At 40.9% G+C, this 12,000-nt stretch overlaps 1 protein-coding gene across 2 annotated transcripts in view; it reads left to right on the forward strand.

The window, feature by feature from the left end:
• The first annotated feature begins 534 nt into the window (after positions 1-534).
• The window catches only part of LOC106814543, a 40,391-nt gene continuing 28,925 nt past the window's right edge, over positions 535-12,000 (forward strand). Inside the window, exons 1-10 of one of the 2 annotated variants that reach the window (XM_014818860.1) lie at positions 535-746; positions 2,813-2,891; positions 3,111-3,331; positions 4,071-4,286; positions 4,587-4,664; positions 5,950-6,012; positions 7,297-7,473; positions 7,638-7,747; positions 8,690-8,913; positions 9,883-11,673. In XM_014818860.1, the coding sequence (XP_014674346.1) occupies positions 2,848-2,891; positions 3,111-3,331; positions 4,071-4,286; positions 4,587-4,664; positions 5,950-6,012; positions 7,297-7,473; positions 7,638-7,747; positions 8,690-8,913; positions 9,883-10,258 (1,509 nt within the window). In that variant the 5' untranslated portion in view covers positions 535-746; positions 2,813-2,847 and the 3' untranslated portion in view covers positions 10,259-11,673. Of the gene's footprint in view, positions 747-2,812; positions 2,892-3,110; positions 3,332-4,070; positions 4,287-4,586; positions 4,665-5,949; positions 6,013-7,296; positions 7,474-7,637; positions 7,748-8,689; positions 8,914-9,882; positions 11,674-12,000 lie in introns of those variants that run through there. The other variant, XM_014818862.1, reaches the window with a different exon arrangement.

The raw sequence follows: 12,000 nt of genomic DNA on the forward strand, positions 1-12,000 counted from the left end.
TTTCATTCTTTCTTTCTTTCTTTCTGTCTTTCTTTCTTTATATATAATTATAAATATATAAGTATTGCCCCCAACGGAAGTAAAGCTGGCGCTGCATTAGCGTAGCCTGGAGTTATACTACTATCGTCGCAGTCTAAATGGTAGGATAATGCTTTTTAAGGTCGTAATGTGCTCGTTCTGCCGCCCGTGTTATTATATAGCGATTTACAGAGTATCTTATTTAACGTCAAAATCGAACGCTCGTCTTGATGTACGATCCATACATAGTCCATTTTAAACCTATCTGTCGCATTGTGTGTTGTCTCGTTGTTCTTTTACATAGTTCCGTAATCACAAAGTGTGTATTTATCACCACATGTCATAGCCATCCGTGAATATCGCGCGACCGTATCTTGCGGTGCTGAGTGCTATATCACCTGTCCGTGAGTGATGTCACTCTGCCCCCTCACAGCGTGACGTGCGTACGCTCTCAAATGACGCTCCGGCAAGAAGCACGGTATAAAGGCGGCAAGATAGCAACCTGTCGACATCAAGTAGTAGGGCATATTCTCCGATTCAGCTGGACAGTGTAACGCATTATCCTATATACATATTAATACATACTCGTAGTGTAATTTGCCTGCGAATGAAGAGGATTTTTATGACTGAGGAGCGCGCTTCTATGTGTGTTGTGTGGTTTTATTCTGCGCAGACTTAGTAGCAACAAGAAGAAGAAGTAGAGAAAAACGTACTGACAATAGGTCACGGTGAGTTAAAATACAAGTTCTTTCATTATTGATACATTTTATATAATCTAATCTCCATGGTAAAACGGATAGAAAGTACACACACATATTTGGTATCAATATACCGGTATATAATAATCGTTTATCCCGATATCGTGCTTAAATATTTAGATAACACGAGACAACACGAACGGACTTGTTTGCCTATAATAACGCTAGTGATATATATATATATATAGAAAGTGAAAGAAAGAGAGAGAGAGAGAGAGAGAGAGAGAGAGAGATAGACGGACAGACAGACTGACAGACAGACAGATAGATAGATAGATAGATAGATAGATAGATAGATATGATAGATAGATAGATAGATAGATTAGATAGTAGATAGATAGGATAGCTAGACTAAATAGATGAATAGATAGATAGATAACATAGATAGATATAGATAATTAGATAGATAGATAGATACCATAGAGATAGATAGATAGATAGTAGATAGATAGAGTAGATAGGATAGTTAAATAGATAGCATGATGGATAGATAGATAGATAGATAGAGTAGACAATAGAAGATAGATAGATACGATAGATCGATAGATAGATCGCAATAGATAAATAAGATAGATTAGATAGATATGAAAGATAGATAGATAGATAGATAGATGAGATAGATAAATTAAATAGATAGATAGTTAAAGATAGAATAGATGAGTAGATAAGATAGATAGATAGTGAAATAGTAGAGAAGTAATAGATAGATACGATAGATAGATAGATAGATAGATAAGATATTGATTGATAGATTAGATAGACTAGATAGATAGATATATAGATAGATAGATAGATAGATAGATAGATAGATAGATAGATAGATAGATAGATAGATAGATAGATAGATAGATAGATAGATAGATAGATAGACCGATAGATAGATAGATAGGCGCAAACGAGTGGCATTAGTACTAATTGCATATATTTCGACTATTCCTTTCGACTCTAATAGCAAATAGTTGCTTGTTATCTCTAACAGATCACCTAACAGACAAATTTTGTAGCTAGTAGCAACATGTGAATATTCTCCTCATTGTGTAAACAAGTTGTCGAATCGGGCACACGTATAAAGCAGGTACACACATAATTAAGGACACCCGCCAGAACACCCGACAGTGACAAATGTGAAGTCCATGAGAGAAAGTAACAGTTCCCATTCATCACTCTCACAGATAGTAATTCTTCGAGGCCTTTATTGGATGTGTCGGCGTGCAGGCCCGTCTAAAGGGCAGGCAGTATAGAAGTCTACTCAGGGTTGATTTTATTGCCTGATCTCATAGATTTACACTGATCCAAATCATTATAGTGGTAGGCATTTTCAGCCTTCTTAGTTCATTTATGCTACATAGATCCACAATAACGCAATGCATTGATTACGTGAGGCTTAATAGGCGTGGGAAAATGGAAGTAATAATTCGCTGCATTATCATGGATTACCTAGGGAGAATTCAATCACGAAACCATCATACCAGAAACTTGGTTTTCAGAGGGTGCTAATGTCATACACTAGCCTATCTGCTAACATACACACCAATTTCTACATTACTGCAAGCAATGATATAGATATCATATAATGCAGGTCAAGTAGATGCAGTTTGTCTCGACTTTTGGATAGCAGTTGATATAAGTACCCTGCCGCCTGGACATCGGCGGGAAACCCGCAGTGGGTAGCCGAAGCAGGCGTAGTAATTAATAAGGAACGACAAATGAGCAATGGCAAATGAGTGTTGTACAGGACATCGCACAGTATTATCGACATGAACACGGACTACCTTAAAGGACATGCCCATGGTGCCAAACACCGGTTCTCGTAGTCGTAGACACATTTAACGACGCATTACCTGGTAAATTGGGTAAACTAAGCGTTTTGCGTGGAGCGGCAGTAGCTTTGACAAAACAGAAATTGATACAAATGTATTTAATTGTGCAAATAGAAGAAGAAATACGAGAGTAACGTAATTCATCAGGCATGTGAACTAAACTGGATTACAACTAATTATGTGTGTAAAATCTAACAACTAAACTACATCTTGCAGGTTGGATCACTGTCGACTCCTTTCGTCAGCTGAAAATGGTCATCACGCACGTGATGGTCGGTGCAATTTGTCTTGCAGGGTAAGAATCTAGCTATGTGCGTGGGCACTATATTTCTGGGCACGAGTTTTTCTATACTGACGGTAACTTGGCAGAGTGTGGAAAGATTACCTATTCGCGTTGGCTCTTGTTCATTGGATAAGAACCTACACAGCTTTTATTAGTTTCATTTCTTGTTAGTTTCCTGTACCTCTTCATTGCGCTGCCACACAGACTTATCTAAATTATTTTATATTTTAGGCTTAACTATGCAAGTGGAGAAGGAGTAGGGTATGGCGCTCCATACATAGGTGTTCATGGCGAAGGTGTATTCTCACCAGAGAATGAGAAAAAGCCGCTGGACTACGGTATAACCTACCAAGGCTGCTTCCAATTCTCAAACGACTTCATAATGGCAAGCTATAGACGCATAGACGCGTACAATCTCAATCTGAAGTGTGCCATTGCCTGCCAGTATTGGGGTGAGATCTTGTACGATACCCTTTCTTTAATTAGGCGTGTATATATATATATATATATATATATATATATTGAGAGAGAGAGAGAGAAAGATAGCTAGATTAATCGATTGACATTAAAGGGAACTCCAGTTATTTCTTATAAGAAGCCTTCTCTATAAATATACGCACATGCTACAGTGCGTTTAATTTCGCAGTGTAAACCCTTTAGACAGTTAGATTACTTCTTTGATTAACAACGTTAATTGATAAGCCCGTATTGAGTATAAGAGGGGACGTACACATCGTTACCGTATTAATATTTTCGTCATTATATCGGTGCAACGCTATACAAGTTATATATGTACCATGACTCTAGCTGGGCCGGGGTCAGTGCACGATAGCTTCTCTAGCGGGTTTTTGACGGAAGTGCAACATCAGCTCGTCACAAATTAAGCAGTCATAGTGAAACGTTCTGCTAGGCGGTTACTTGTGTGATAGATGGAGGAATGCCAGTCATGGGTACTTTCGAACATACCTGTCACGTTCGTTCTTCCGTAATAAATTTGTTCGTACATAAACAATACAATGCGAACGCTACCACTAAGTCTTGTGTTTCAGACTAGAGGCGCCGCATAAATCACCAGTAAAGTCGTAAATGATGCAGGTAAAATAGGAAATTGGTTTGTTTGTAGTCGACTAATTTTTTCAATATTCATATAATCGCAGGTATTTAGTGGTATCGATGTTTGTTTATCTGCAGGCTACATCTTAGCGCTAACTGCCGAGGATCTGTGCGTTTGCTCCAACGACTTGCCCTACACGGTCTACATCTCCAATCTTGCGGGAGCAGGAAGTCTGTGTGAAAATACGTGCCCTGGCGTAAAGGCCTCGAAACAGTACAACTGTGTGAAGGACGAGTGTTGCGGTGGAGACCAGGACTACAAACATACGATTTTCTCGGTGTATTCTACCGGAAGTGAGTGAGCCAACACATTATTCTGGTGATGCAATGCGGTTTCGCGTTATGTAGGGAAGAAAGTTTGTGTGGATTAATTCAATAAACCTCAATGAAGATTTTAATGCAAGAATAAAACGCCGCGAAGTCGGTGTCTCATAAGGCATTAGCGGCACCCTCACAAGCACATCAATGGCGAACACGTCTGCGATGAAATCTTCATACTAAAGCAGGCGGATTTGTTAAACCAACTTTATCATAATTGTGATAATCGTAGAAGATTTTAATCGACTGTGCTGTATTTCTGTGACTATTTTCCAGATGTTGACGTCTACGCGCAGATCAAGCGACGACTATACAGGTCGCTGACACTTGAAGGCAGACTCAATCACCTCTTTGGTAAGCGATTATAGTGCTGGCCGGAGGGTTACTATGATGACGCGGAAGGGTACGTCGAAGCGACAAACGACATTCCCTTTACCTTATTACATCGACGCGATGCATTAGGGAAGTGAAAGTAAACGAAGACGCGTTTACGATCAAGCAGGCGGGGTCATAGATAGCTAGTCAGCGGCTTGTTCGCTTGCATTTCAACCCGGCAATGCCTGTGGGTAAACGCGACAGCTCGCCTAGCAAACTAGTCTGCTTTGTTACCTGAGTCCGCAAAAGGAACGCCGGTGCAGTGCAGTGCAGTGCAGTACAGTGCAGTGTAGAGCAGTGCAGTGCAGTGCAGTGCAGTGCAGTGCAGTGCAGTGCAGTGCAGTGCAGTGCAGTGCAGTGCAGTGCAGAGCAGACAAGCGAGCACGTAGATTGAGGGGTTGTATTGCCTATTTGAGACGTGATGTCTTTTCGATTCTATTACGGGTAAAGGCCTCCTATAATAAGATTTAATTTGCATATACCATAGTGTGTTTGCTAATTAATGTCACTGATCATCTATTACTATTGGACTGGTGAGATCAGTACATCGTACATGTAATGCGTGAGACTATGACTAATGGTTAGTGATATATGGCAATATTTTATCATTATTGTGGTTAAGTAAAGAGCAATACCAAAAATAAACAATCGCATCCGTAATACACCCAGAGATATTCCACACCGAGATCACCATGCTTGTAATATTTTATAAATGCTGAACGACAAGATTAGCAGAGAGTAAGTCAGTTATACCCAACGCCAGAAGTTTCCAAAATGTATTTTTATTCAATATTTTGTTCAGTGCAATTCCGCGTGAAAACTAAAATGGAACAAGAAGAATATCAAACGGGAAATGATCACGGTTTTGTAATCATGGCGATGGTAACGGTAAGGTTACGGTAATGCTAACGACAAGGAGACAACCATACGAATTTTTGTGAAAATACAGAAAGAATTAAAATAAAAGATGATAAAAATTATGCAACGAGATAAATAAGACATGCTTAGGCCTAATTCCGAGAAAAAGATTTACGGAAAAAACTTTATAAATTTTATCAGAATGCAAATAAACGTTTGTAAATTAGGAAAGGGTAACGATTATGCAAAAATTGGAATTTGAATACCATAGAACTATCAATAGAGTAGCGGAAATTCGAAAAATTGAAGCTTTTTTCCAGCTAGAATTTAAGATGAGATCGTGCTATACGTCTGAATAACGACAAGCGTTGCGAGTGAATAATATCATTGTTGTTGTTTGATGTAGGCTCCCACGTATGTCCAGCAGCAGGGGGCTACGGGTACGGGAACCAAGGAAATATTCCTGCAGGTAAGACGATTAGATGTTATGACTTTCGTGCTATAACAAGCCTCTATTTGCTGTCGGCATCTTGATCTAAGTCGGTGATGATAGTTTGTTCTATGTATGGCTAGTATCTAGAAGAAAGTAGATCGAATTATTTAACCGATCGCTTGATAGATCAGTAGATCATCAATATAAAACCTATTAAGCTAAATAATCTATTATTTCAGGCAGACGTTAGTACTTTTAATCATTGATAAAATAAAAGCAGACATGCGCATACACCATGCGACGCACACACGCACGCACGCACGCACGCACACACACACACACACACACTTCACACACACACACACACACGAACTACACACACACAACACACACACACACACACAACACACACGCCCACGCACACACACCACACACACACACACACACACACACACACACCACACACACACACGCACACACACAGCACGACACACACACACACACACACACACACACACACACACACGATTAAGACGAGCTAGAAAGCCTACTATATCAGGATGATTAATGACAATTATCATTTATTGACAATCATCATCACTGATTATATAATTTCATCATCACTTTATTACATATATATTGTGTGTGCCTGTGTATGTGCTGTGGTGCTGTGTGTGATGTGTTGGGTGTGTGTGTCGTCGTCGTGCGCGTGTGCGTGTGCCGTGGCGTGTGGTGTGGCGTGTGCGTGCGTGTGCGTGCGCGTGGCATGTGTGTTGCTGTGCTGTGTGCCGTGTGGGCGTGTGGGGTGTGTGGCGTCGGTGTCTCGTGTGTGTTGTGTGTGGTTGTGTGTGTGGTGTGGGGGTGTGTGTTGTGTGTGTTGTGTGTGTGTGTGTGTGTGTGTGTGTGTTGTGTGTGTACATGATGATGAATTGCTCAAATAAATGATAATTGTCATTAATCATCCTGATTATATTACGCTTTTTCTAGCTCGTTTAATCTCGCTGGTGGTGTGTTGTGGCGTGGTGTTGTGTGTGTGTTGTGTGTGTGTGTAGCGTGTGTGTGTGTTGCGTGCCGTGCGCGCGTGTGTGGAGGTGTTGTGTGTGTGTGTGTGCACGCCCTGTGGTGTTGTGTGTGTGTGTGATATGTGTGTGTGTGTGTGCTGTTGTGTGTGTGTGTGTGTGTGCGTCTGTGGTGTGTGTGTGTGTGTTGTGCTTGTGTGTGTGTGTGCGCGGCTGCGCGCGCGCGCGCGCGCGGTGCGTGTAAGAGAGAGACACAAAAAAGAGTACCACTCGCATTTATTTTGCTACGCTATTTTCCCAGAACATATTGAGATGGACCTGTACGGCATAGAGCTTCACCTTGACAAACTGACCCGAGTGTTGAAAAAAAATGTGCATCCTTATTACGAGGCTGTGCCTCTTGGAGTGTACGACGGACAACTGGATAACACTGATTCACCTTACCCAAGCACGCTGATTAAGTTCTACGAGATAACGGGTACTGCTCTATTCATCATTACAATAATACAATGCATTTTCGATATTCATCAAATCTATTTAAAAAGCGCAGAATTTTCGACGTTTGTATCGGGTGGGAGGGGGGTAAAACAACAGTTTAGTTTGCAGTACATAGCATATTCTATAGCAATGTATTTTCTGCAGATACGTACGAGGATTCTTATGGTACGGACACGGGCATATCGCGTGACATCGCCGTTTCAGCAGGCGCAGATCCAGACAGACAAGTCTACGCGTTAGGGTTGCCAGGAAAGGTAAAACTGCGTTGATAAAACTTGCTTGATTTAAGCTGGGTTCACACTAGGGAAAAGTCGACGAGTTGATGAGCTTTTCAACGTTCTATCGACCTTTCTATTGGATGTTCAAAGTTTTTACGTTATCGACCGCGAGTCGGCAAACGTTTCAACATTTGACCCGCAGTGCGCGCGGGGCGACGTGGATAGATGGATAAAACTCGCTGACCAAAAGTTGAGAAAATAGAACATGTTTTAATCTCTTAATCACTTAGTTGCTATCAACTTGTTGAGCGCTCAAATTTTACGTTTATATGTCGATTTTTGGTCGATTAGTTGAAAAGTTGATCAGCTCGTCAACTTTTCAACAGAAATTTGATAGTGTAAACCCAGCTTTACATGCCTAATTGACTTATACGCCTCAGCGAGATATCCCCGCTCCTGTGATTCAACACTGACTGACCGCTGCTGTGTTACGATGGTATGGCAATCGTTTGGACACAGCCTATACGTGTGTGCAATTATATTTAAGTGTTTTCATGACGATGCAGTTACTCAGCTAATATCTAACCTCATCTTTCAATTGGTTATCATTCTGCTCGTCCCAAACAATGTTTTAAATTGTTCCGTGCTAGCACTAACAACCTCGCATGTGGCATTATTTACGGGTAAACCTAAATGCTTGTCGTATTAATGTAAGAAAAAATCTAAGAGCGCGTGTAAGAGTACTTCTATTCCTTAGGTAGGTTGAAATGCGGGGGAACTAGGTCAATGTTTAAATAATGGGACCTCGCAGAAAATGGGATTTTCTGAGCTTCGCACAACCCGTGCTCTCTGAGACTAGAGAGCTGTTTAGGGATAATTCCACGAAGATCTATAGATATTGCATGTCTGTTCCATTATCTAGAACACATCGCAGAACAATTCCGTTACCCTAAGTTTTATATCTGCTGTAATTCACAGGTCGCTGCCTCGTTCTCTTCGGACGCGGCAGAAGGAAAGTCGTTTTCCTCATCGTACTCACATGCCGTTGCTGTGGAGATTACTCAGGGCATCGAGGTTGATACGGAAGTGCCTGAAGGCCATACAGCAATGATCAACATGTTCCTGGAAAAAGACATCTACGTCATCAAATGGAGAGCGCAGTTCTTTACTGCCGGGTTCGCCAAAATCAAGTGGTGTAACCGGTAAGTGATTTTAACCGTACCTACGTTTATAATTACCTCACCGTGTGTTGATACAGCATTGGTACAAACGCGTAAATGGGGCGGTATGGTATATTCCTACTACTCTCCTACTAGTAGCCCAACTAATTGATCTTCCGAGACAACGACCGACCGTAATATTTTGGACGAAAACGTCGTGTTGCACAGTATCAATGTAGCAACTTCGACTAGCGTTAGGATGAATACGTCGGTATACGTATTTAATTCAAACGCAAAAACGTGCTACAAAAAAACTATAATCAACATCACAAGCGTTTATTATAATATATTTGATAAGAAAATGTATAAAAAATGCTATGCTATTTAAATAGCACAAACCACTATTATCTCAATTTACTTACTTCTACTCTAAAACTGGTTAATCGCTTATAATTAACAGCGTTTTTTGACATGGCACTGCTGTCACACGAGAAACATTATCTACGCTTATGATCGACTGTCTCTGAAGTGACGCTCGGTAATATCGTTTAGAAATATGAACGCAAGTTTGCAATAGCTCATTAAAAATATTTTCTCCAAATTATCTGCTGTTATTGAATATTACGGTCGGGCAATGTCGCTGCAGTGAGCGTGGGCTTCAAGGTTGCTGTGAATGGGAATCTTGCGATTACAGTAGCATTTGAGAAAGGCACTCGCGATCTTTCATGCATGGTTATTGCATACATCTACCCGTGTAGCACTTCGCACCGCTACATGGACCTGTTGTGGGGCGAGGGCTACGTAGAGCTAGTCATAAAGCTGCGAAACTCGCGTGTGCACGCAGTCGGGCCTCTGTACATGATATATAGATACGTGTAAATGCTTTCATATCGAACTACGCCTGGTTACCTTGGTTCCGGAACGATTACTGTGGAGTTATCATGATGTGTTTCACATAATATTTTGTGTGATAAGAGAGTGAACGTAGTTGATGTGTTTATGGTGTTACAGGTGGGCAACAGTACACATCAGTCAGCTTCTTGACCAGCGAGAACGAGAGTTCTTCGCCTTTGGCACGGCAAAATATCACGAGCGCTACCAGTGGGTGGGCAAGGTAACGTTCTACGACAAACACGGCCACCAACTCGGCCCAAAACCAGAGCTGGGAGAAGAAGGCAATTCCTTGTCGGAAACTGAAGAACCCCTAGATGCCTTTCGCGAACTAGCGGCGCCACCTACCAGACGGCACAATACCCCTATATTCGATCAATTACGCAGGTTTCGAAATCGGGGCCCCAAGTCCGGTAGGGTAGTTTACTCACCAGAATCGAGTGAAACAGAGGGTCGCCACCGTGGGCCCGTTATTAAGGAATTAAACGTAAACTAATTCGTCTTTCACGGAGATATAGCTCAGCGATTAAGGTGTGACGCTTATACCGTCACGGCAGTGACAACTTATGACGATGCTAAGTATTGGCGAATTCTCAGGTATCCCCAATGTGAAAGTTAAGGCCGCAAGGCGGAAGGTGGCGCTGTGAGCTTAATGGGCGTGACCTGTGGGCTAATGACGACATTTTCCCCTGTCAATGAGCTTAATCACCTGAGCAGCTATGTTCAAGAACGTCTTCCTGATGACACGTTCATTTATAAATGTAACGTGACATGCATACTAGTAATGTATTTTTTTCCCATCTCAAACTTGCCTGAGCTGCGTGGATAGGGTTAGAGAACAAGGTCATTTTATCGTTTACCAAGCCAGGCCTTATCTATGCTTCTAACCAAGCGTCATTATTTTCTATGCTTCTAACCAAGCGTAATTATTATCTATGGTTCTAACCAAGCGTCATTATTATCGTAAATTCACACACACATATATCATTACGCCGCGGATGACAGATTGGCAGGGACCAGAAACATTTTATTCTTAGTCATTGCCTTCGTCGCAAGTTATTGCAAGTGTTATAATATCACGAATTTTTTACCGTAGGGCCTATATATGGCTACTTTGTTTTTGACAATGGTCCCCAGCATAGCAATTTTGTAAATAGATATAACAAAGTTTGCCTAACAGATGTACATAACGTGAATTTTGCGTGGTTATGATTGTGATAGGTCTTGACTGGAATCTAATATTTTATATAAGATGAATTGCCTCGTAAATCAAGATGGGACTTTTTAGTAATTTTGACATAAAGGTGTTTGCTGCATGTCAAATAGTTTTATACCCTGTGTAGTCACATTCTATAAAGGCATTGGATTAAATTATTCAACTATTTAACAACAATTATATTTTGATCACTTAAATTCAAATCACACTTTACATAAAACTCATTTTTGTTATTTTAACGTAGTTATATGAAATAGCTTCTAACAGCCCAAGTCAGTAATCGTTATGGTGGCTTATAGGTTGCTGTATTTGTATAGAGGAGCGACATCTCCTTCTCTCGTTACTGTATAGTTGTCTCTGATAATATAGCGATTAAACTGGTCAGCATAATCCAGGAAATAATCTGTACTAGCAAGTCTAGTTGATAATATACAAAAATGGCCTTTATTATAAAATATATTATTATTGAAAAGTATGAAACAACTTCTAATCTAAGATAATTAAGATAGGTAAGATATATAAGATATTTATTCCATAAAATGTTGACCATTTATCTTGACTTTATGTTTATGACATTTACAACTGGTTTACATGTTTTGAGCCCACAGCACGGCTGAAAGTAATTCATCGTTAAACAACCTGTAGGCCCTAATATATAGTTCTGAATAAAATATATATTAGGTCGAGTTCAAAAATATTGTTATGCGAAATTATATCACTGTTGTTGAACAAATACGGGGGTTTCCTATAATTTCCAAAAACGTCTCCGCGTTTTTTCAAAAATCTTCTACACATATTTTCTTAGATTGCAGTGTGTGCGTGCGTGTACGCGTGCGCGCGAGTGCGTGTGCGTGTGAGTGAGTGAGTGTGTGTGTGTGTGTGTGTGTGTGTGTGTGTGTGTGTGTGTGTGTGTGTGTGTGTGTGTGTGTGTGTGCGCGCATGTGTGTGTGCCTGTATATGGGTGTGGCCGTGTGGGTGTGCGTGCGTGTGTGCGCTTGTGCATGCTCACGTACGTGTGCGCG

The sequence above is a fragment of the Priapulus caudatus genome, unplaced genomic scaffold, assembly GCF_000485595.1.
Source record: "Priapulus caudatus unplaced genomic scaffold, Priapulus_caudatus-5.0.1 Scaffold941, whole genome shotgun sequence".
In the NCBI taxonomy this organism is placed as follows: domain Eukaryota; kingdom Metazoa; phylum Priapulida; class Priapulimorpha; order Priapulimorphida; family Priapulidae; genus Priapulus; species Priapulus caudatus.